The 27,036-nt window shown below is 35.7% G+C and overlaps 1 protein-coding gene across 2 annotated transcripts in view; it reads right to left on the bottom strand.

The window, feature by feature from the left end:
* The window catches only part of TFEC (transcription factor EC), a 128,239-nt gene that overhangs the window by 36,156 nt on the left and 65,047 nt on the right, over positions 1-27,036 (bottom strand). For both annotated transcript variants that reach the window (XM_012805148.1, XM_003789803.2), the window contains one exon: positions 2,105-2,350. In XM_012805148.1, coding sequence (XP_012660602.1) covers positions 2,105-2,350 — 246 coding nt within the window. The remainder of the gene's footprint in view (positions 1-2,104; positions 2,351-27,036) is intronic.

Here is a 27,036-nt window from a genome sequence, read left to right as displayed (position 1 = left end):
TCCTGGCACCAACCAAAGAATATTAAGAAATGGCAATAGCACAAGATAAATACTAGCTCTTAAAGATAGTACGTGTGTTAAAGATGGTAGTATATGAAAATAAAATTCTAAGCGACTACACTCTGATTAAAACTATTACACACTGAATAAACCTATGACTAATTAGATATTAATAATGGTTGGAAGAGAATTTTGTATACACAATTTGAAAAGTACAATGATTTAAAAAAAAGCTTCAAAAATTGTCTTCAACCACTGTTCACATTGCTTCTAGGCTATGGCACCTCTTGGGAATTTAACCCTTCCAGCCACAGGACTCTGACTGAGACCACCTAAAGGATTGCTGAGACCATGCAACTTCCCTTTATCTATGCGAAGTTAGTCCAAAAGCCAAAGGTGAGAGGTGTGCCTAAGCCTTAGGAATAAAAAATGTACAGAAACCCTAGAAGTCTAGCATATGGTGCTTATTCATTCTCTCTCTCTTTTTTATTCATTCTTGTTTTTTAGAAAACATACTTCATAAGATACGTAATATGGTCACTTTCTAGGTATTGGTTAGAATTGACCAGCATGTTCATATCCTTTGAGATTTGTTTTTTCCTGAGAAATCAACATCTCACATGAGGAAATGAACTTTGAAAGAAGTGGTTATAAAATAAATTGTATTTGGTGTAGTTCTAATATTATCATACAGATGATGTTCATCCTTCATGTATTTTAAAAATTCTTTTTAGAGTGAATAGACAACCTGGTTCTACATTTACTTGTTGGAAAAAATTTTAATATAACCACCATTGAAAAGTTTACAGAAATAAGCATGTAGGGAGTCAGACTCAGATTTGGATTTCAACACGTCGTATTTTGTGGTTTTTTATATTTTATATAGTCTACTAGATCCTTATTCTTTTCTCTTTTTCGAGATTGACATGAAATTTGTTTTAAAATAAAATCTTCCTCTATCATTTGGAATTCAAATAATAGAATTCTAAGTATTGTCCCTTCACGCCTGTAGGCTATAGACTTAGTAGTTGAAAAGTATCCACCTGAAATTAGCCACAATCCCCAAGAATGTGGATTCAGAGATGAAACCTGGGAGATCATAGGACCATGGCACTAATAAATCAAATGGGGAAAAAATGACAAAGAGAAGAACAGGAAGTTCTGTTATTAAGGTAGTTTTTCTAAATTGAGATGTTAAAGGATGTATTTTTGTCAGTTTCAATTGGTTTCTTCTTTTCATTCTTCAGTATTTTCTGAAGATTCATACAAACAAGTCCATATAAATATAAACTATCTAAGTCTAGACACTCTTACTGATTTTTTTATCTTCAGTATCTCTACATTCTTGTCATTTATTAAATGGTAGACAAATATTTTTGAAAATAGAAATGAATGTATAGAAAATCAAAAATCAAAACTCCAGAGATGATTCCATAACATACTCAGTGCCATAAGATTAGCTGTCTTATTCTAACAAACATTTCTACAGCACAAATTTACTGTTGTTTAAAGATATCTTTTTGTTTTTAGTGGATGTTTTAGATAATATACAACTACTGATATATATTTCAACTAAAGATACCAGAACACCTTAACAATTAGAGGTGAATCATCTAAACACGTCTTACTGTTAGTGCCATACATGATACATAAATGAGTATTAAAAATTGTTATAGTTTATTGTGCATAATAATTTCGTATATAGTTAATGATAATTAAAACACATTCCTTCATTAAGTAAATTTGCAAATAGAATGTTTACTGTAAAAATGTTGATTTTGGCTCAGTGCCTATAGCACCGTGCTTATGGTACCAGCCACCTACACCAAAGCTGGCAGGTTCAAACCTAGCCAGGGCCAGCAAAACAACAATGACAACTGCAACAAAAAATAGCTGGGTGTTGTGGTGGGTGCCTGTAGTCCCAGCTGCTTGGGAAGTTGAGGCAAGAGAATCACTTGAGCCCAAGAGTTTGAGCTTGCTGTGGGCTATGACTCCACGGCACTCTCAAAAAAATAAAAATGTAGGTTTCAATTTCCTCAAAGTGTTTTTTTTTTTAAACCAATGATATATTTGATCTATTTTCATCACCAGCTATTAGACATACATGCCATTCTGCGTTGCCATCCTCTCTTCCAAGCGTTAGTAACTTGGCAAGTGGGTCGCCTGTGAGGGCAGCATCACTGTCCGGGGTTGTGTGTCCATGCTGTCCCAGAAGTGCGCTGCTTGGAGGCTGTGATCTTTTAAGAGCCTGGTTGATGATCTGGTGGTCAAAAGTCATGAACGAATTCACTTGCTCTCTCTGGGTTTTCTGTGTCTGAGGCCTTGCAGGACCTTCCAGGTGTGCTGGCACCTACAAAATCAAAACCAAACAAATAAAATGTGAAATGTCATCTGTTAAATCAAAGTTGATTCAACTATTGAAATAACAATAAGCAAACCATAACATCTAGTTTCTCTCAAATCCACCATTTTGCTTCTATCACAAACGACACATGGTTTTAATGGAACCATGGAACAATGGTTTTTTGAAAGTAATATATAGTATGCTAAAATATTTTAGACTCTAACCACATTTTTTAAATGAATAGTCATGATAAGGAGGAATGAATATAGAAGCAGCAATACTTTTTGAGGGTCTATAAAAGAAAGGACTGAAATAACATGAGGCAAATACAGCTGAATCACTTTTATAAAGAATTTTTATATATTTCCTTAGATTTATTTCTATTATACATGAATATTCTACAGAATATAATTAAAATTTATTATTAAATTTTATTACTTACAAACTTCTTATGAGAGAACAGAAACTAGTAACATATGCAGTAAATATTAAATGTGATGCTTTATAGGGGGTGAAATTCAAGGTGATTTTTTTCTCCTTTTCTATATGTTCCAAATTTTCTAGATTGAGCCTATATTTTTTGATTTTTTTTTGTTTAATTTCAGAATATTACAGGGGTACACACATTCTGGTTACATAATTTGCTTTTTTACCTTTTAAGTGTTATGTGCAGAATACGTGTAGTTAGGTATGATTTTACTCTACCCCTTCTACCGCTTCTCCCTACTTAATTTCCTCTGAGTTTTACATTCATGTATGTACATTAGTGTTGATTACTTCCAATTTAACGTTGAGTAAATTTGTTGTTCATTTTTCTATTCTTGAAATACTTCACTAATTTCATCCATATTATTACAAAAGATACTAGATCACTATCATTTTTATGGCTGAATAGTATTCCATGGTATACAGGTACCATAATTTATTGATCCATTCATGTATTGAGGGGCACTTGAATTGTTTCCACATCTTTGCAATTATGAATTGTCCTGCTATAAATATTCCAGTATGAATGTCTTTTTTTATATAAATTCTTTTTGTCCTTTAGATAAATACCTAGAGATTGCTGGACCAGAAGGTAGGTCTACTTTTAGTTCTTTAAGGGATCTCTGTACTACTTTCTATAGAGGTCATTATTAGTTTGCAGTCCCCCGGCAGTGAAGGAGTGAGCCTTTCTCTCCACCTTCATGTCAGCATCTATTGCTTTAGGACTGTTATAATTTTTTTTATTTTTTTAATTGCAGATTAATAGATTACATTGTTTTTATTTCTAAGGTAAAGTTCAAGTTGTAGTTGAGCCCCTCACCAGAAAAGATGTTGAACACCCACTTTGGGACTTTTTCTGTTTGAGATAGAGTCTCACTTTGTCACCCTAGCTAGTGTGCTGTGGGGTCCTAGTTCACAGCAACCTCAGACTCCAGGGCTTAAGTGATCCTCTAACCTCAGCTTCCCAAGTAGCTGGGACTACAGGCGTCTACCACAACGCCTAATTCTTCTAATTTTGTTGTTGTTGTTGTTGTTTATTTGTTTGTTATAGTAGAGACAGGGTCTTAGTCTTGCACAGGCTGGTCTAGAATTCCTGAGATCAAGGGACCCACCTGCCTTGGCCTCCTAGAGTGCTGGGACTACAGATGTCAGCTACCATGTGAGCCACTCTTTCTGGGGCGAGGTGATACATCTCATTGTGGTTTTGGTTTGCATTTCCCTGATAATTAGAGATGTTGAGCATTTTTTCATGTGTTTGTTGGCCATTAGACTATCTTCATTTGAAAAGTTTCTGTTCTTAATAGATATCAGCCTAGGGAAACAATTTATGAAGGAGTCCCCAGTGGCAATCACTGTAGCAAGAAAAATAAATAAATGGGACATGATCAAATTGAAAAGATTACTAATCTTGTATTTTTTAAAGTCCTATTCTCAAATACTTTCTGATTTTCATCTTATAATGACAACAAATTGGTAAAGTCATTGGGTAGATCGAAAGAAGCAGCCGCTCTCCCCAAATCAAACTATTGTCATGTACCAGCTAAACAGCAACGGCCCTGTCTGAAATCCCTTTTTCAAAACATACTTTTAAAACTCTGTGCATCTTCAGTCTAGTTATGATAGTTAATGTTATACCACCATTTGTGTAAGTACAGTTTTAAGCATTTCCAGCCTTCCCTGTAAAAGCTTATGAATGGAGTACTGCCTGCCAGTTGTCTTTATATTTAACTGTGCTGTGCTGTGGCTTCTAATACAGTTTCCTCAATTGGCCTGTATATAAGCCTATTTAATATTTCCCTCATGTTAAACAATAGTAAAGATTGCTGTACAGCGCTTATTTTTCCTTTTATTTCAGTTACACAAACTACTCCTTAAATCCCTTAACATGCATTAGCCCAGATAAATAGCCTTTCCAAAGTATTTTGCATTTAAATTAGCTGGTTTGGGGTACAATATTGTAGTAGTTACTTTCGTTTGATTCTGTTATGCTGACATTTTTAGCATTATTTTAATTGTACTACCATAAAATAATTTTTCAGTCATATAAAAAAGATTAAGATTGGTAATAAAGATTACACATATTACTAATTATATTGCTATGAGCTTTAAAGTTGTAAAATAACATTTCATTAAAATGCCAGTGGTAATTTTTTTAGGGTAGCCATTTAGATTATCCTACTGCTTTAAGTTAATCCTTTTTAATCTGTATACATTCACAAAATACATATTATAAAGAACATTTTCAGTTTCACAAATCTGAATGATCTTGCACAGGATATAACTGAATGCTACAGGACATCATACGCCTACAGATGGGAAGCATCTCTTGTTTTAACAAAAGCATGTTAAATCAGAACCTACACCAGGCATTAACTAATTTATGTTTTACTTTCCATCCACTGACTCCAAAGCCTTTACTGGATCACTTACTCTAACAAAAGAAGCCATAGATGAGATCCCAGGATTCTGGGCAATTACAATCTCTCGAGCAGTATTAGTTATCAATCAGAGCATCAGTAAGAGTGATAATCATAACAAGCAACAGGTATCAGACCATTTGCTAAGTGATTTACTGATATAGTTTATTCAAATTTTGTTATAATTTAGGAGATAGGTGTCATTAGTATCCCCACTGCGCCATCTAGATGGAGATGCTGAAATCTGGGGAGTTTACATGGCATGCCTATTATCATTTAGCTAGTGAGGGACAGAATGGAACACAGAGCCTACCTTCCTGAGCACTATAATCCTGGGTCCTGAGTCAATGACTGAAATGATTGGCGTATAAAGGAAAAGCTCAGTAATGAATTTAAAATTCTACAAAAAACAGTGATTTTTAAAAACACTAGAAGAGGAAGTGATTTTCAATCAGGTGTTAAAGGAAGAGATGGCCCCAAGTGTTTGCTAGGAGGCCAGATCAGCTGCAGACTGTGATCTGGTTCACTATATTGTCAAAGAGATGAGGACCGTCAAAGTGAAGGGGAACTTTGCTATTTAAAACAGTAAGCAAACCGTATCCTCAGAACTTGGGATTACATTTCAACATTATTGTGCTAACATGATGCTATTGCAAACGTGATGGAAATACAGTATGCTACCCTCATCCAATACTTTACCACCATATTACTAAAGATTTATTTACAGCTGTATCTTCTACACTGTACACCATGTCTGGCCATCAAGAAGAAACTATAAGGCATACTACAAAGAAAAAACAGAACATGAAGAAACAGAGTAGGCATCAGAACCAGACTCAGGTATGCTGGCAAAGTGGACGTTACCAGGCTAAGAATTTAAAACAACTATAATAAATATGCGACGTGAGCTAATGGATAGAGTAGGCAGCATGCAAGAACAGGTATGCAGCATAAAGAAAGGTAGGAAATTCCAAGAAAGAACATAAAAGAAAATTCGAAAGCTCAAAATACTGTGACAGAAATGAAGAATGTCTTTTATAGCCTTATTAGTAGACTGAGCGCGAGTGAAATAAGAATCTCCAAGGTTGAGGATTTTGCATTAGGCACCTACAAAACTGAAAAGCAAAGAGCAAAAAAGGTGAAAGAAAAACCCAGACTATACAAGAACTGTGGGACAATGACAAAACATGTAACCATGTAAGTGGAAATATCAGAAAGGGAATAGAGAGGAAAGACAATATTTGAAACAATAATAACTGAGAATTTTTCTAATTAATAACAGTTATCAGACCAAAAATCCAGGAAGCTCAGAGAATACCAAATAGGATATGTTTCCTTCGCTATCCTTCCCCAAATAAAGCAAAGTACATAAAATCAAAGATTAAAAAAAAAAAATCTTCAGGCGGTGCACGTAGTTCAGTGGATAGAGCACCTGCCACATACGCTCAGGCTGGCAGGTTCGAACCCAGCGTGGGCCAGCTAAACAGCAATGATAACTGCAACAAAAAATAGCTGGGCGTTGTGGTGGGTGCCTGTAGTCCAGCTACTTGGGAAGGCTGAGGCAAGAGAATGCCTTAAGCCCAAGAGTTTGAGGTTGCTATGAGCTGTGACACTGTGGCACTTTACTCAGAGCGACATAGTGAGACTATCTCAAAAAAAAAAAAAAATCTTCAAAGCAGCCAGGAGAAAAAAAATGCCTGACCTATAAAGAAGCAAAGGTAAGGATTACATCAAACATCTCCTCAGAGACCAAGCAAGCAAGAAATATTTAAAATAGTGAAGGAAAAAAACACCAACTTATACTCTGAAATTTTTCTTCAAAAATAAAAGAGAAATAAGAACTTATTCAGGCAAACAAAACTTGAAAAAAATTGTTTTCAGTAGCCCTATCTTGCATGAAACTTTTCTGAAAAAATTTTAGAGGGAGCAGCATCTGTGGCTCAAAGGAGTAGGGCACTGGCCCCATATACTGGAGGTGGTGGATTCAAATTGAAAAAAAAAAAAATTAGAGGGAATGAAAATGATATAAGTCAAAACTCAGATCTCCATAAAGAAAGGAAAATCATCAAAGAAGGTATAAGTGAAAGGAATGCAAAATCCCTTATTTTTCTTATTTTCTAATATATAAAAGTTCAAAATAATAATATTAGGTATTGGATTATGTATGCTTATTCTATAAGTGAAATTAATGACAACAATGATATCAGCAATAAGGGAGAGAATAGTTAGGATTATTTTGCTATTGTAATGTATTTGCAGTACACTTTAATTGGCATGGTATTCCAAAGAAGTGGGCATGAATTAGTTATAAATGTATACTGCAAATTTTAAAAAAGTATAACTAATACACTAAGAAAGAAGAGAAACCAAAGCCATACAAATTGCTCAATTAAAACCACAGAAGGCAGAAAACAAGAGAAAGATAAAAATACAAATAAGGAACAAAAGCAACAGATAAAAAATTGAATTCGATATGGTAGATATTAATCCAAATGTATCAATAAGGACTTTTAACATCAATAGTTTAAATCACCAATTAAAAGAGAACATGAAATCCACTTTAGATAGAGAGACATATGTATGAATTAAAGGTAACTTGATGGAGAAATATGTATCATACCAACTCTAATCAAGGAAAAGTGGCAATAATTACAGCAGATCCTTCACAGTTGACCACCTCCCTACCCAAAGTTGACCTAATTTTCCTAGACCAGACCAGCACCGTGTGTACATTTCAGTACAGGAGGCCTAGCTCTTTATGTTGACCACCTCTGTATGTTGATCAGTTTGTTACGGTCCCTTGGGTGATCAATTTATAGAGGTTCTACTGTATATTAATTCCAGACAGAGCAAACCTAAGAGCAAAGAAGATTATCAGGGATATAGAGGGACACTAGTGATGAAGAGGTCAGTCCTCTAAAAAGTCTAACAGTCTTTAATGTGTATGTGCTTAAGTTAACAACGGAATGTCAACATAAATGAGCCAAAAAAAGATAAAACTGCAAAGAGAAAGAAGTGAATATACAGCTATAGTTAGATGTGTGGACACCCTGCTTGGAGAAGAGGTTGGCTCCAGCAGGCAGAAAATGAGTGGTAATAGATAGCTGAAGTCAACAGGGAGTCAAGCAGCTCGATATGATTGACATCTACGGACTGCTCACCGAAACTACGGAGACAATAACAAGGTAAGAAGGCGGGAGGGGGCGGGGGGCTCACGCTGTGTGACACACATTTTGGGGGGTGAGAAACAATTATGAGAGGGACTTTACCTAACACATGCAATCAGTGTAACCTGGTTCTTTGTACCCTCAATGAATCCCCAACAATTTTAAAAAAAAACAAAAAACAGGTAAGTGTTTGCCATGGGTTGTGCCATGTGACTTTACCTAACACATACAATCAGTGTAACCTGGTTCTTTGTACCCTCAATGAATCCCCAACAATTTAAAAAAAAAAAAAAAACAGGTAAGTGTTTGCCATGGGTTGTGGGGAGGAAGGGATGAGTTGGTGGAGCACAGAGGATTTTCAGGGCAGTGAAAGTTCTCCATAGGACACTATTAACATAAAGACAGGAACACGTCATTATGCATTTGTCCAAACCTATATACACTAAGAATGAATTCTAACTTATATGGATTTAGGGTCCTAATGTGGCATCAGCGTGGGCTCATTGACGGTAACAAACATGAGGCCATGCACGTGTGGCACAGGGGCTATGTGGGAAATCCCTGTACCTTCTGCTCAATTTTGTTATGAACCTAAAATGTCTCTAAAGACTACTATTAAAATAAAGGTTAGATTCATTAATAAGAGAATCCAGGGCAACGTACTTAGTGAGTAAACAAAAATATTTAAGAAAAATTAGAATTACACAGGCTCCTAGAACTACAATGAGTCAGAAAGAATTGTTGGCCAGGAAGGAAAAAGCCATCTCCTGGTTGCAGAGAACATAAACACAGGGAAATCAACGTGACCTATACATAATGTATGTACCTGCTTTTTTCCTTATTTCTATTTCTGATTTTAGACTAGAACCCATACTGGAATCCTGATTACTGAGAATTGATGAAGACCCATGAGAAAGTAGCCTCTGACCATAGAAAGAAGTCAGATTTTATTCCCTGACAATAGCAGTTGAAACAGTGGTAGAAGATGATTTAGGAGATATGTAGTTTCTGATTTAAAATCCTTGAGTTTAGATCAATCTTAGGGCAGGTACAACTCTACAAATCACCAAAGATTTAGTTAGAAAGTAATTAAGACTAACTGCTATTGAATTAAGTAAATGAGTACATAAGATTATTGAGTTAAGTGACATATTTGCATTTGGACTGAAAAATCTCCTGAAAGGTAGAAGGGGTATGGGCCAGCCACGCAGTGCTGGCTAGGAGGGCTCTCTCTGTGGAGATATGCTCGTTTTCAAATAGTGGTTTACAAATTATGCTTCCAGACATATGGCTTTATTCCCCTCAATTTACTCTCCAAAGTGCTACATTGTAATTATCTGACATGGATTTCAGATATTACCAAGTGGATAACAACAGGCAGGGTATATTGTACTAGAAAATTTACAAAACAAATGAGTAGTTGTACTAAAAATTTTCAAAGGACATCATCAACCTTATGACTATTTTATAAGATTGTCTACTTGTATTTTGTAATATTATCTTGCTACAAATCACACAAAGGCTTTTCAATCTAATTCACATGTATATATATTTGTATTTATTTTGGCTTCTTTTTTTTTTTTTTGAGACAGAGTCTCACTTTGTTGCCCTCGGTAGAGTTCTGTGGTGTCACAGCTCATAGCAACCTCAAACTCTTGGGCTCAAGCAATTCTTTTGCCTCAGCCTCCCAGGTAGCTGGGACATACAGGCGCCTACCACGATGCCCAGCTATTTTTTTGTTTTTAGGAGGCCCAGGTTGGGTTCGAACCCAAGTGCATATGACCAGGGTCCTACCACTGAGCTACAGGCGCCGCCCCTTATTTTGGCTTCTTTAAAAAATCTTTCTGTAAAGAAAGTATAAGATAATGGTAAAAGCCTTCAGCTAATTCTTTCAACATTCACTCAGCAAACATTTAATGAGTGTTTGCACTTTGTTAAAGCCAGTCCCAAGGGAAAGTCATTCCTCTCGGGAAAGCAAGGCTGTGATCCCTATGTCACCATCCCCTGGAGACCACTTATCTAAACTGAGGGCAAAGAACCGTGAGGAGATGAATCAGGTTCTGGCTGCTACCCTCTGAAAACTCAACACTAAAATGTGATGGCAACTATCACATAAGCAATTATATCAATAAAAAGACTTTTTACCACCATTATCTTAACTATCCAATCAAATTATCCAGGAAAACATGGGCACCTACCTAATAAGCCTGTTTAGGCCACCAGCAAGAACAGAAACAGATACTGCTACTGCCAGAAGTAGATATTCATTCTCTCTGTCTCTCTTTCCGTAATATGTATGTGTATGTTACTTGATAATAGTAAATAAAAACACAGCATCACCAAACACATGCAGCATGCATGCCAGCATGCGCACACACTTTAAAAAGCAAGAGAGACAACCCCATTCACTATGACAGCCCTTATTTAATTTTGTTAATTTTATACTAAGCTTCAATTTAATAAATGAAGTAAAAGTTTGAACTTCACAAGTGAATAATAGGTAACTATTAATTATGTTCCTGGTATCAGAGGTATATAAGAGGAAATCTATTTTGGGGGGCTTATGAATCTACTACCTCCTAGGTACTGACTCATAAAAGCCACACGACATTTGTTAATGTTCTGCAGTAAAGATTAATAACTCATTTCTTCAAATCTTACTTTCCTCACAGCAGTCTGTGGATATGATATACCCATAAATCTCATCTTGACTAAAACTAAAATTATACAGTTGAGCTTGTCTGATTGAGATATAACTGCTGAACTAAAGTAGGGCCCTGTTCATCAAAAGTTTCACTTAGGTTTCTGAATATCTGTCAGCATATTTCAGTTGAGTATTATATAATCCAAAGCTATTTAATGGATAATAATATAAAATGTGATTGTAACATATTCCTTTAGTCCCAGTCATTTGAATTTGGATAATTCCTGTGGTGTGTCTTGGAGGAAAGATTCACACTTAAAAGACTTTAAAAAAGACATGAATATTATTAAACAGAATTTTCCTAATTCAGTAGTGTTCTAGCAGTAAAAATCTTGTACTTGGTGAGCACTTGTATTTAAGATTATGAAGTCTTGCAAATCCATTGAGTTCCTTTTAAACATAGGTTGATTCATTTTATTTATATCATTTTCTCAGTGAAATTATCATTTTATACTTTTAAAAGAAAAATATAGCAGCAATGAGTGTGGTATTGTCTGATCTTTTTTTTTTTTAAAGATTATGTGGACTTGGGGAGTGCCTGTGACTCAAAGGATTAAGGCGCCGGCCCCATATGCCAGAGGTGGTAAGTTCAAACCCAGGCCCAGCCAAAAAAAAAAAAAAAAGTTATGTGTACTCAAAGTTTCTGAGCCATAAATGTTAATGTGGATTCACATTAGCGACTGACCAATTTGTTTGGCTGCAAAACAATTCAACACCACACACACACTAAAGTCAATTGTTTACATCATCAATAGCCAAAATAAGTTCATATAAAACATTCAGAATATTTAAGACAGAATACTTTAAAAGATATTTGACATCACATTTGCAAGTGCAAATATTTTCAAGTACCAACTACACATCAAGTTTTATGCTACTGTAATGGGCTCTGGGGATACAGTAATGACAATAGACACAACCCAATCTTCAAAGATTTCAGAGTCTATTAGGAGAGATAAATATTTAAACATATAATTATAACAGAATGTGACAAAACCTATGAAGGTAAAAGGTGTCATAAAATTAAGCCAAAGACCTAGATAAAATGGGAACAAGTCATTCAGGTGAAAAGTCAGTTTTTGGTAGAAGTTTCATTGATGATTCACTTAACAAATACGTGTTATGTCCCCGTATATAACAGGCACTCGAAGGGGCAACAATGGTGAGCAAAGGGAAACACAGTCTCTCTCCTTGTGTAGGTGGAGAGAGAAAGATTTTAATCAATCACACAACTGCTACAAAATTTCCAGGGCTACATGTGATAGAAAGGAGAGATATTCACAATTTTGAGCATGTGAGAATTGGTTAGGGAAGATGTCACTGAGGAAGGAATGACTCTAGTGGGTGAACTGGAAGTAACCAGAAGAAGAGTACAGGGAAAAGCATTGCAGGGAGAGGGGAAGTATGCACAAAGACGCTGTGGTGAAAGGAAGCAGGGTGAGGAAAACGCAATGAAGGGAGAAAATGGGCTGGAGTCGGGAAAGTGTGGCATGGCTGAGGCTGCAGGGAGCAGTAGGACCAGATCATGAAATCTGCAGGTGTACAAAGATGGATTATTTGCTTTATCACAAGGGAGAGAGCAGTAGGGATAAGTCAGATAAGTAGAAATAAGTCAGATGGATTTTTAAAGGGTAAATGAGGAAGTACAAGAAAGATAAAAGGGCTAACCTAGGGTCAAATCAGGAGGGTGAAGTGGTCAGATGGAGACAAGTAGCTGGACTGACGAAACACTTTGATATAAACTAAGGCATGACCCCAGAGCTCCTGTCTTAGGTAACCGAATGCACAGTGATGTCTTTTACTGTAAAGACATGGGTTTGGGGAAGTACACAGAATCATAATTTGGTTTTGAGCACATTGAATCTTTGACCCTTGTGGGTGACCAAAAGGAACTCAGAAGTTATGGGCTGTGGACATAACTTACATGACATCTACCCTCAGGAGATGCCTAACGAGTGAACCTAGCCAGAGATGAGAACTGAGACTAAAGATGGCAGGCTCCCAACTTCTAATTACATACAGGAAATTCTATTCTGACACTAATCTCCACCTGGTGTCATTAGTTTCTCTGCACAATTTAAAAAATGATTATTTGAAGTTTGTACTATGCTTTGATAGAGATATAACCTTAATTTCTTAGTCCAACTGTATTTCAAACTTCATATTACCAGTTCCTAACTCCTTATCTGCAATTTCAAAATTCCAAAATTTCTGAAAACAAAATGGCTTTTTCTTAAGTTTGGAAAAAACACTTTGCATGGCAGAATCATACATGAAATGAAGAAGGCTGTCCATAGATTTTCCGCATTCTACTTACAGTAAACATTCATATGCTCTGCTGTAGATGTATTAATGTGTTAGCAGCCTATGGAATGCTGCCTTGGGACCCCCTTGGGGATGTCAAGTAATGAAACAATGTACTCTATTGCTTTTCTAAATACAAAATATTAAGAATTCTGAAATACTTATAGCCCTACTAGGTTTTTGGATAATACATTTTGTACTCCTTTTTGTTTACTGAGTGAATAGCATGTGGAAAGACTATGCTATATGCTATAAATATATTATCTCTCATAATACATTAAGTATCATGAAAATTCAAGCGTGTCTCCAAGATTCATTTTCAAAACTTAAGTAAATGTTTAATTGCTTATTATTTTTAGAAGGGGAGGTAAAAGAGGAATGCAGTAGAAAAAATTATTGATTGGGTACAATGTACACTATCCAGATGATGGATAAACTAAACGCCTAGATTTCTCCACTATACAATTCTTCTATGTAACGGTAATCTACTTGTATTCCCTAAATCCACTTAAATAAAAAACATTTTAAAGGCAAAAACTAAAAAAGAGATTGGAACTATCCTTTACAATTCAACAAACCAACTGAATGAATGAAAGATATATTTTTTCTTTAGTTAGAATGAATTGTCCTGGTATAATAATATATTTTGGTATTATTAAGCCTTTTATGTTTAGAATTTATGGATGTAATTTAAAAAGTTGATACTACAATTTATATGCTATTAATAGAGGTTTAAGGTCCCTGACAACTCAACAGTTTCCTGTAAATGTGGAAATATCCAAGTTCATTACTTCAGCTAAATTCAGTAAAATGTCTTAAATTTCTATTTTTTAAAGCTTATCTGATTACATTCAAGCTTAAACATTAATATTTATTAAGAAAACGTTTGAAAAGTAAAAGATGTTTGGCTTCAGAAATCAACAATTGTATTTAGATGTTTTAAATTTCATGGTTCCATTCAAGTTAAAATAAAACTCTCAAGTAATGCTTAAATGCACTATTTTTCATCCTTGGTATAGTGACTTTTTGATATCATTTTCATTATGAAGTTGTGAATGTTCTTTCAAGGATGCAGAGAACAAAGGAGAAAAAATACTGACTTTTTAAAAATGTCATATCTGAAATATCTGGGAAGTCATCAATGCGTTTTTGTTTTTTTTTTAATCTACATGTTCTAAAAAAATTTAAAGCCATAAATGGATATCAAAATACCAACCTTACTATAATGTGTGCCATCTCTTCTGGCATGTTACAAAGGTACTTTATTTATCATTTTTATTATATTCCAATGGTCAGAATTAGAATAATATTAATGCATTATCAACATATTCACTTCTTAAAAATAAATTCACAGGCAACTTAGTGCAATTGAATTTATAACAAAGAAATGCACAGATTTTTGTAAGAATACAAGGATTATAAATATTTACCCTTGAAAAAATCCCAATTCAAATGGTTTTATACTATTTTATGCTATCTTAGTCTGTAAAACTTTTTATGTCTTTTATCTACTTATTTTATGGGTTGATATATGATCATCAATTAACAAAGTCATTTTTATCATAATAAAATGTCATCATTAGAACTGTAGTATTCTATTCTAACCATTTTCGAAAGAATATGATTGGGGCATTTTAGGTAGTTAAATATTAAAATAATCTAATTGAAAATGAGACTTTAAGATTTTTCATTTTGATTGACAAACTGCAGAAAATGGCTTTGTTTCACAAGTACAATTCTATTATTCAACTTTTGTAGATATTACTAATATTTCTGAGAAAATGGTAAAATTCATCTTCTCTTTGCTTTACATAACCAATAAATATGATTATTTTGGGATTGTTTCAAACGTACCTGTTATGGTATGCACATCAATCAAATCCCTCAAGTATTAGGGATTCCTAATGTCTCTGTGTAGGAAAGACATTCATTTGTCTTCAACAGCGGTTGTATTAATAGTTATATCTTCTCTTTGTAACTAAAAAGCAATGTTCCTTTAGAATCAAAGAAACATACTTCTATTTTAATTTTTTTTATAGCTATAAAAGTGCATAGCCTAGGAACATTACTAGAAAAAGACTTATCATAGGACCTCGTGGGCTGGTTTAATGCCTCCAAATGCAGAATAATAGTAGCCCCAGTCACAAGTTGAATCAAACAGTAAAAGACTTTTACTTTCATTTCATAGACGAGAAATACTGAGGCTAACTCAGGCTACGAGACGTGGTCCAGGCAACAAGTGAACTAAATTTCTTGCCTTTTGATTGCAATAGGGTAACTTTCAACTGTAAAGTTACTTATTAATCGTTCATCAGGATAATAAGAATTTAACTCTAGCCCTCATTATTAGAAAAAAGTGTGTCTTGTATAGATAAATAAATACGAATCAATTGAGCCCCCTTTCTCAGTGAAAACCTTTAGAGTTGTTTTTCGAATCTTAGTAAAACTTGATTTATTCACTCATGATTTTGTTTTTATTTATGCTTTGTGTTTTGTTTTGTTTGCCTTGTAACTGTCCCATACTGCAGGAGCTGCAAGATGTGGGTTTTTCATACTTCACAAGACAATGTTATACTTGAATCTCTCATCAGAAGCTATTAGCTCTAGATCAACATTTCCTCTCTTTGGGTACTTTGTTTCTCTTTGGTCCCTAGATCTATGTAATAAAAGTACAGAATTCTGAGGTGTCCTAGCCTTCTTCTCCAGGAGAAATTTTAAATTTTTAGTTTCCTTAGATCATATTTTCTGATATCTTAATGTTTTGTTTTCTGCAAACCTCTAAGACCTTTTCATGAAAGAGTGGGTGGGAGAAAAGAAAATATTTTTGTCTTGGCTTATTCTAAATAAATATCATGACTGTTCTGTTTAGTACCTTTAAACTTCTTTCTCTAAGGGATGAATGTAAGAAATGAACAAATGTGTATAAAAAGTTGGCAAGAATTAAACTGACTGAAAATTTCTTTGTAATGTCTTTATTTTTTGTTAATTATTTTGGGATGTATGGAAAATATTTTAATGTAACTTCTGAGAAAAGGATCCAAAAATCTCTTTTCCATACTAATTTGGTAAGACAATCCAACTAAAAGAAAAAGAAAACACATTTTCTAAAACACCAAAAAGGAAAAGCAAATATATTCGCCTATAGTATAGCTACTTTGGAAGCTGAGGCTAGAGAATCACTTAAGCCCAAAAGTTTGAGGTTGCTGTGAACTGTGATGCCACAGCACTCTACTGAGGGCAACCTAGTGAGACTGTCTAAAAAAAAAAAAAAGGAAGAAAGAAAGGGAAAAGAAAAACAAATATATTGTTCAGCCATTTATAACTTTTTTCTAGTTATTTGCAATTACTGTAGTAGGCAAAATAATAATACTTCTCCCACTAAACATGTCCACATCTTTATCCCCAGATCCTATAGATATATAACTTTACATTACACAAGTGATTTTGAAGTTGTGATTAAATTAAGAATCTTGAGATGCAGACATTATTCTGGATTATCTGGGTGGGCAAGATATAACCTCCAGTGTTCTTTTACGAGACAGAGAGGAAGCCCCAAATCAGAGAGAAGATGTGACTGTGACACAGATGCCATTGATTGCTGTCATGTCAGTATTAAATCTAAGAATACAGCCAGACTCTAGAATCTGAAAAAGGGAAGGAAACAGATACTCCCCTAGAGCCTCCAGAAAGGAACTAAACCCAGGAGACACTTTGATTTAAATGCAGTGAAACTCATTTCAGGCTTTATCCCCCACAACTGAAAGATTGTGTGTTGTGTTAACACAAATTTGTGTTGTTTTAGTCAATAAGTTTGTGGTAATTTGGTTACAGCATCAACAGAAAACTAATATGTACTTTTTAGCCTTGAGTTTTATTTTGTCATTCTTGCGCCATTCAAAAATTTTGCAGATGGCTTCTAAGAAAGACACTTCCTGGAAATGCTGCTGTTATAGGATTTCCCCATTAACAGCTGAAGTTACTTAAGAAAAACTCTAACAAAGGTCAGTTTCTTAAACCTAATGCCTTTAATCAATCCCTTAGTGTTACTAAAATGCTCCAAGAGTAGAGGTTGTAGAGGAAAAAAATGTTTTCTCTCTTTTTCTATCTCCATATAACCCAAAGAAAGTGTAGGTGAGGACAAATGAAAACAGAAATCGAGACAGACTTCAGCTCATAAAGAAGTACAGATGCTACTCCCAGCTTTGTTCTTACAGCACGGATGAGCCACTAAAGGCTTTTCATAGGATAGTGACATATTCAATTAGCACCTCAGAATTATCTCTCAGGCCGTATTATGGAGACTGAGTTATTACAGGATGATACTGGAGAAAAAGAGAACACATAGAAGTTTTGGCAGGATTCCTGGAAAGGAGAAGAGAAGGCCTAAAGGAAGGCAATAGCATTTGGAATGGAAAGACAGGCCACATATTATCCATAACAGAGAGGAATTAAAGGGGAACATGCGTGGGACTTCTGGCAGCTTTATACGCATATGGAAGAGGAAGGAAGGTCCAAAAACAAGGCTCTGAGATGAAATAGAAAGTGGTGAAGAAGATGGAATTTACCAAAATGAGAAATAAAAGTGGAAGCAAAAGTTTTGAAGGGAAGGTAGTAAATTTAGTAATAGACCAAACGCTATCCACATGCTGATTTTTTTTATTTATTGTCTATCTTATTGTCTACATTGTAAATTGCTTGAGGATCAGGGCTTCATCTCTCTTATTTATTATTGGTAAGTTCTTAATAAATATTCTTTAAATAAACAAACGAATGAATGAGGAAGAAAACAATGACAATAATGACCGTTGCATATTGAGTCCTTACTTTATGTCAAGAGCTGTTCCAATAATTTTACACATATTAATTTCTTAATCAACTCAACAACCGTGTGAAGTAGGAAATATTACTATCCAATTTCAATGATGAGTATACTAAGGTTAAAAATTTCAGTCCAGGAAGTCTGGCTTCGGAGTTCATGTTCTTGACCTCCTTTAAATTTTTGAAAATACTTCACCATAACACAAAGATAAACCAGTTATTATGGATGGCTGGATGGCTGTATGGATTTTAGTTATTATGGATGGCTGTATGGCTAATGGGGGGGGGTTATTAATAGAAAGACTTCACCATGTTTATGTGCAGAGGATGATGTGCTGTCCCAGAGACGCAGAAGGTGTCAAACAAGGGTGATGATTAAGTGATTAGAAAAAAACAAGGATAAGTGAGACTCATCCAGGGCAATTAGCTTTGGTAGAATCTTTCTTTTGCTGTGAAATAAGAGAACAAAGAAAAGTATTGAACAATAAAAAAAATGTTCTAGATTTCTGGGGAAGGAGTTGAAATTTTCTTTTTTAATTAGATCTCAGTCAAGTTAGAGCCAACTTCACCTCCTGAGCATGTGGAAAGAGGGGATGAGGTGTGAGGTTGGATGAGAGAAATCAGATCTACAAATCCCACCAAGTGGAATAGAAGAACCTGGGCTATGATGATGCCACAGGGGCAGAGGCCCCAGTTGAGATTGGAGACCCCTACTTTGTACTCTTCCCGCTAATGTGCATGTTGCTGTGGGGCTGTCGTCCCTGACAGCAGCCTGAACGCTGAGCTGACAGATTGCACAGGCAAGGATGACCAGGCAACAGAGCACAAGAGGGCAAGATGGGGCTCTACTTAGAAAACTGATTTAATCTTCACAGTAAAAGAAAGGCTGGATATGGAAAGGAGAGACCAAAAGATGGAAAAAAAAAAGAGTAGGTGATGGAGTAGAGGACCCCATTAGACTAAAGACGTGAGGAGAGTGAGAGAGCACGCCAGCTGCCAGGGTGGGAGCTGCGTCAGCCTGGAATGCTGGGTCACTCTGAAAGCACCTGAGCCTAGAAAACAGGTGCTCCCAAGCTGCCCTCCTTGTTACAGAAATTTCAACTTTCTCTTCAATCCCTCACTCTTTGTTTAAAGAAATCACGAAACATTCCCTTAATGCCCATGCTTGTTAACACTCATCACTTATTTAGTGGTGGCAAAACTTCTACCACAGAGAATTTATTAGTAAAGTAAACTTTATGATACAACTGATAGCCTTGTCTATCAACCAGGCTTTCTCCTCTGAATGGGGAATCACACCCAAAAGCTGCAGTGTCCAACGTGGATTCAGTTCTCCTCCTTACTGTTACAGAATAGCTTACAAGGACAAAATGGTGGCCATTTTCTTAATTGAAAAAAGTTTCCACCCAACTAAAACAAAAAACAGTGATATACTGCAAAGGAAATTTAGTTTCTGAATGTTTCCACCAGTCAGTGACTTTCACCATCGTTACCACATTTCATGTCCATCTTCTTATCATTGAAACTAAACTTTTTAATATGCAGCCACGAGATAAGACAAGCAGACACCTGACATCGATCCCAAAGACATCAATGAGGAGAATAAATAAGACTTACACCCCATTATACTATTTTGCTATTTACCCAGCACTTCCTTGTCCATTGGCTTCTTATCTAATCCCTTTCATAATCAATTACTTGCTCTCTTACCATCAGGATCCTTTATTTGATGCACTTATCAATGAGCTCAGATGCAGAGAGATTAAGTAAGTTGTTGTAGTAGGCAGAGTTAAAAATCAAACCAAGTCTGTTTACCTTTATCCTAGTGCTCTCTTCAAAGTTAAAAATATTAATAATCACAGTGTTGATAATAGTATGAATTGCTAATGAGCACTGAAAGTCTGCTTCACCTCAGGCTCATGGCTTAGTGCCACAGGTATGTTTAGCCTCAGGTAGTCCTCACAGCAAGCCAGCGGGGCAAGCAGCTAGTCTCTCTGTACCACACAGCAGGGAGCATGAAGCCAGAGGATAGCTCTGAAGGAAAACAGGAATTCCAGTCCACATCACTACTCACAATGAGTCCTTGTTCCTAATCATAATTATTAAAACAAAGTTTTTGCCATTTAAATTGACAAATTTTGTTTAGTCACCTCTAGTGCTGAGGTGGGAACAATAGAACAGGCAACCCATGAGCTGTTTCCCTGGAGGTAAACTTATTAGAGGATAGATTCTCATAACCTAAGGGAATTGTCCTAAACGTGGAAAAGATTTGAAGCATCAGGATGATCACTGAGACATTGTTGACAATGATTTTATAATGTAAATAACATAGACAGCATAAATATAGACCCCACTGGCTTCCCTACAGCATTTTTAATTTTTTTTTTAAAGTTCTAGAATTTTATTTGGAAATGACTCAGTTTTTGTTTTTTTTTTTTATTGTTTGAGATTCATTGAGGGTACAAAGAATTAGGATACACTGATTGCATTCGTTAGATAAAGTCCCTCTTCTATTTGTGTCCTGCCATACACCTGACCCCTCATTCCCCTTCTTCCTCCCCTCTCCCCACTCCCTCATTCCCTACCCTCCCTTGTATTAGCTCATCTACGGGCTTCAAATTAGAATTGAGTACATGGGATTCTTGCTTCTCCATTCTTGTGCTGCTCTACTAAGAAGCAGCTATAACATTCTCTAAACTGTGGGATTTGACTCAATTTTGTCTTTTACTCAGTTCAAAGAGCTTTATGCTTAAAAACACTTAATCATAAAAAGAGTAGAAAGCGTAAACTTGGAAAGCAAAGCTAAAGTAAGCTTCCTTTCCCTCTGTTAATCACAAAATTTAAAAAAATGGAATGATACATAAGGTGACTAACACTCAGAGAATAGGACTGTTGAGGTATTTAGAGAAAAGTGTCATCATTTTAAAGTTATTACTGACACCCTAGCTCTAACTTCTGTTACCTTACCATTGAATTTATTTTTTTTAAAGCGCAGGAGAGAGCAGGTAAGTGCAGAACATTTACAAACAATTTCACAAGAGAAGTAGAATTTCAGGAGAGTTAGGGAGCAGCACATCTCGAAGTGAATACAATACGGTAATCAACAAATGTAAAATGGACTTTGTAAAAATGTGCTTACCGCAGACAATACAGCTTCATTATGATCTCCTCATAAGACCTAACACTGTAATATTACAATAAATCATTCTTTCTATTCTTACAAAGTTATTTTTGCCTCGCCCATTCACATCAAAGTAAATTTTCTAAAGGAACATAAGATTTGATATATAAGGGAACTTGCTTTTAAGAAGCAGTTCAAATAATAATTTATTTTTTTTTTGCTTTTATGATAAATTCTTTGTTTTCTTTTTTCTCTTAACAATTTTTTTATTAAATCATAACTGTGTATACTAATGCATTTATGGGGTATAATATGCTGATTTAATATACAATTTGGAATGCTCACATATGATAATTTAAACCAAAGTCTCCTGCTTCTCCTAAGAGGTTTTGTTTGTTTTGTTTTTGTTTTCTCTCGTAAATTCATCTTCTCAGAAGGACAGCTGTTAATGGCAAGGTCAACTTCGCTTACCAAAAGTCACCAATGACTGAATTGGTAACCCAATATCTGTGAAGTCATTTGCTGTCATGTATCTATCATAAACCTTTCAGAAGAATAAGGGAGTGTGATGCTTTATTAGGACTTGGCCAAGTCGGGGTAGAGTTTCAACCTTATTGAACTCCGTAAGTGCATCAGGGAAACTGTGATTGTGTTGTAACCTATAAATATATTGTCAGCTGCAGCAAGTGGTGAGACAGCTCACTCTAGAAAGTCAAATGCAGCAATGTGTCACTTTCAAACTTCTCTCCCTGGGCCCAGGAAAATAGGTACAGATTTCAAATAAAGTTATTTAAAGTAGATTCTGGTATACAGACACCCACGTCTGCCCAAGTTAGATTTCCCAGTTAGCCTGTCTCCAGTCAATCTGACCACTTCAACCTGACAGGCAAGGCAAGCAAATAAGCAGTCAGCGGGCCAAAAATCTGTCAAAATGGTTTGCTTTACTGGTGATTACTTTTTGACTGACTTGAGCAGCCAAGTTAATCAAAACAGTCAAACCAGGTTTTCCATGTATACACAGTTTTAGCTCTGCCTGTTTTAGTAGGTGTGCCCTGTTTAGATATTTGAAGGGAGTTTTATTAAGTTACATTGTTTAAGAGAAACAAGTCAAAAAAAGTTGTGAGCAACTAGTTTGACAATTAGGGCTCCCTTCAGAGTTGAGCCTTAGCTTCAGCTTAAGCACTGGAGAAAGAAGTCTCAGGGGCCCTGCCTGAGGCCAGAGAAAGGAGGCCAGGGAAGGGTGGCCAAAGGAAAGGCTCTATGGTGCACCCACATACTTAGCTCCTGACATTGGGGCACCCACATGCCCAGCTCCTGACATGTACCACTAGCAGGACTGAGACCTGCGTCCCACAAGAAAATGGGTTGTCAGATTTCTGGAGAGTAAATAAAGACACTTAGTAATAGCCCAGTGCAGGGTTTGGTGATGTTGTTGCCATCATTGAGCATGGTTTTCCATTCTCTATTTAAAGCCATTTTGCCAAAAGAAAGAGAAGCCTTAAGCTTTTCTTTAATTAATTTAAAAATAGGGATGAAAGCAATTTAATTTCTCAGGTTGCACAAATAACAACCTTGAAAAGCAGTCTAAAGTTTAAACAGCATTGTGGGAGTAGCAGTTAAGATTTCAGGTTTTAGAATTACTACACCTAGTTTCAAATCCGGGCTTTACACAGGCACATTATGTGCCTTTGAATCACACAGTTCTTTCTTTTTTTTTTTCATTGTTTGAGATTCACTGAGGGTACAAAGAATTAAGTTACCTGATTGTGGTTGTTAGGTAAAGTTCCTCTTGGAATTGTGTCCTACCCCTAAGAGGCCTGCCATACACCATGACCCCCCATCTCCCTCCTCCTCTCTCTCTGATCCTTCATTACCCTACCCCTTAACTTGTAGTAGATCTATTGCCTTCATATTAGAATTGAATACATTGGATTCTTGCTTCTCCATTCTTGTGATGCTTTATAAGAATAATATGTTCCACCCCATCCAGGTTAATAAAAAGATGTAAAGTCTCCATATTTTTTAATGGCTGAATAAGTAGTCCATGGAACTGGAAGAAATAGTACTTCATTTTGTATGTAATCAGAAACAAACCCATATAGCTAAGGCTATTCTTAGTAATAAAAACAAAGTTGGAGGCAGCACCCAACAAGTCTTCAGGCTATATTACAAGTCCACAGTAATCAAAATAGCATGGTATTGGTACAAAAATAGAGACATAGACATATGGAACAGAATAGAAAACCAAGAGATGAAACCAGTCTCTACTTGCCATGTGATCTTTGCTGAACCAAACAAAAGGATACAGTGGGGAAAAGAATCCCCTATTCAACAAATGGTTATGGGAAAACTAGATGACTACATGTAAAAGACTGAAACTTGACCCACACCTTTCACCCTTTACAAAAACTGATTCAAGATGAATAAGAAACTGAAATCTAAGACATGAAATAATAAAAATCTTAGAAGAAAGTGTGGGGGAAAACTCTTGATGATGTGGGACCAGGGAAAGATTTTATGACAAAGACTTCAGAGGCCATCACAACAAAAAAATTAACAAATGGGACTTAATTAAACTGAAAAGCTTCTGCACAGCTTAGGACACAACAAGCAAAGCAAAAAGACAACCTTCAGAATAGGAAAAGATATTTGCAGAGTATCAATCTGACAAAATGCTGATAACTGGAATCTACAGAGAACTCAAATTAATCAACAGAAAAAGAGTAAAAAATACCATCTACCTCTGGGCAGGAGACATAAACAGAACCTTCTCTGACAAAGACAGATGAATGGCTAAGAAACATGAAAAAATGCTCATTATCCCTGATCATCAGAGAAATGTAAATCAAAACCACCCTGAGATATCATGTAACCCCAGTGAGAATAGCCCATATCACAAAGTCTCAAAGCTACAGATGCTGTCTTGGATGTGAAGAGAAGGGAATACTTTTACACTGCTGGGGAGACTGTAAACTAATACAACCTTTTTGGAAGGAAGTATGGAGAATCCTCAAAGAACTCAAGCTAGACCTTCCATTTGATCCTATAATCCCATTACTAGGCATCTACCCAGGAAAAAAAAATCATTTTATCATAAGGACATTTGCACTGGACTGTTTATTGCAGCTCAACTTATAATCATCAATATGTGAAAACAACCTAAATGCCCAACAAGTTGAGCCACATATTTTCTTCTCTTTGTACAAGTAGCCTTACCTCTGCAATAAATGGAATTAATACAACTGAATTCCCAGGGCCATTCTGTTTATTAAAGAACTTTCAGCAAGGCAAGGAAAAAAGACTTAATGTGGAGAGGCATTCAGCTAGAGAAAATGATCCAGTTCAAGTTCACCATAGTAGTTGAGAGCATCTTGGTCAAATAAAGTATTTCATAAAGCACTGCCCTGTGTTGTTCTAGTGTCTTATGTTTTAAATCATTCTTCAATTAATAATTTTATAATTCAGCATCTTTATAATTTATACTATAAAACAGTGTTAATCATAACAACTAAAGTTGCTAGATCTCCATTCTATACAGGCATTGAGCTGGGTGCTGTATTCTTCCTTTCCATGAAATCCCTATGAGTTAGATAGAGTTTGGATATGAAGAAATTGAGCTTCAGTCCAATTACATGAACAGTCTGTGATCAAACGGTTCATTATAGAGAGTTGGTTTTAAAATCTAACAATCTTGCTTTAAAAAATCTATTTATTCTAATATACCATGTTTCTACAAGTCAATTATATAATAAATATTTATTAACAAAAACATACATTTCTGGTTCTTCCAGCAAAGAAGAAGGGCTGAAAAGGTAAGTTCATGACTTCCTACAGAGAAACATTGGTCAGGGCCTCGGAAGGCTTTAAATGTAAATTGTTAAGAGCCAGAATGATTCATCAGTGACCTATCATATTCAGAAGCCTATCTTATTTCCACTTTCTGTGCTGTCACTTTGGATCTCAAAACAATAAAACAAAATGTCTGGAAGATAACATTCAAATATTCCAGAGGACTTAGAGCTATACAAGATTTTAAAAGTGGGTTAAATCCACAAACAAAGGTCGAATGTCTTGTCCATTGAAATGGTTCAATCTGGAAGTATTTCAGATTGCATGTGAAAACCCCACACTGTACCCTAGAAGTGCATTAATGTACATAGTTACCGTTCAATAAAAAAAAAAGAAAAAAAAAAAAAGAAATGGTTCAATCTTTTTAAGTCTGAAAAGTAAGAAATTCTTGTGACATCAAAATGAATTCAGATTATTTTCGTGGGTGATTTTTAAGTCATTGATAGAAGTAGTAATTTTCAAATGTGCAAAAACCCTAAAGATTCTAGCCTATGAATGAATAGAACATCTGGGAAGAGCCCAGGCTTCAAGCTAAAACTCACCATCAGAGGGTGTAATCTCAAATACAGGATGAACATCTCCAGAGACTTGCCCTGGGTCAGTTCACCTCTCTGTGATGCCTTATCCTCTAGATGGAAATAAAAACAGTGAACTCTTTTAAATGTGCCCTACGGTCTGATTAAAGATTGAAAAGGGCTCTAAAAATCCACAGTACTCCCAGGGAAAAATGCTAAATATCATTATCATTATTACACCAAATGCCATAATTTGGTCTCTTCAGATTCCCTTTTTATGTAGATTCCATCAAACTCTGACTTTTGACTTTTCGCCTCTCTGACCAAATCTCCAATGACAAAGCAAAGGGAAATGTTGAGGCAATTAGTGGGAAATGGAAGCAATTAATTCTCTTTTTTAGTGGAGACCTGGCCTCTGTGAACCAGTTTAACCAAAAATAATCAATGACCTTTCTTTGACCAAACTGAAGCAAATCTACTTGATATTTGTCACTGGTTATCCATCCACTGCTTCAACATTAATGAGTCTCTTCACTTTGCCCCTTTCTTTCATGATATAGAGTCATCTATTCTGGTCCCTTGCTACCTCTGCATCTGCTATTTTTGCAAATCTTACACAGTCAAAGACCTCATTATCCATGTGTAAGCCTGGGAACCTTTTTTAACATAACCATGATTTCTGATTTCCCTCACCCCTTCCCCGATGAACGGTTTCCTCTTCTCTGCTATAAAGACAGCATCTTGTTCAAAATAAATGAAAGAGAACAACAAAGATAAAGTTTAAATTTCAAAGAATCCCCAAAAAGAATGCATTGTTTATCCAGGTCTAAGCATCATACAATCCTACATCCAAGTCCCTTTCTCATCATTTACTCACTGACCATCTTGGGAAAATTATCCATCTTCCCAAAACATCAGTTTTCTTTTCTGAACAATGGAGTTAACAGCAGCACTGCCTTGAGAATACTGTCAGACTCAAATGAGGTGATACATTTATAGCCTTAGATGAAAGCCCAATCAATGTTTCCCAATATCACCTGCTAGAAAGAGAATGCAAAAGAATATTTCGTGAAGTACAACTGATTTTGGTACTCACTACAACTCTTCTAAGATGACAGCTACTTAAGAAAGAGTAGTTAGCATTCAGGGTCTTCCTTTTATCTCTCAATAGAGAACTTAATATTTTAAGTAATCCACTTAATATATAATTATTTACACCTGTAATCCTAGCACTCTGGGAGGCCAAGGCAAGTGGACTTCCTGAGCTCAGAAGTTTCAGACCAGCCTGAAGTGGAGCAAGACCCTGTCCTT

Source organism: Otolemur garnettii, unplaced genomic scaffold (genome assembly GCF_000181295.1).
Source record: "Otolemur garnettii isolate 467f Iridium unplaced genomic scaffold, OtoGar3 scaffold00037, whole genome shotgun sequence".
NCBI lineage: Eukaryota > Metazoa > Chordata > Mammalia > Primates > Galagidae > Otolemur > Otolemur garnettii.
The sequence above is the reverse complement of the archived record's forward strand: the minus strand, read 5'-3'. Positions and strand labels throughout refer to the sequence as shown.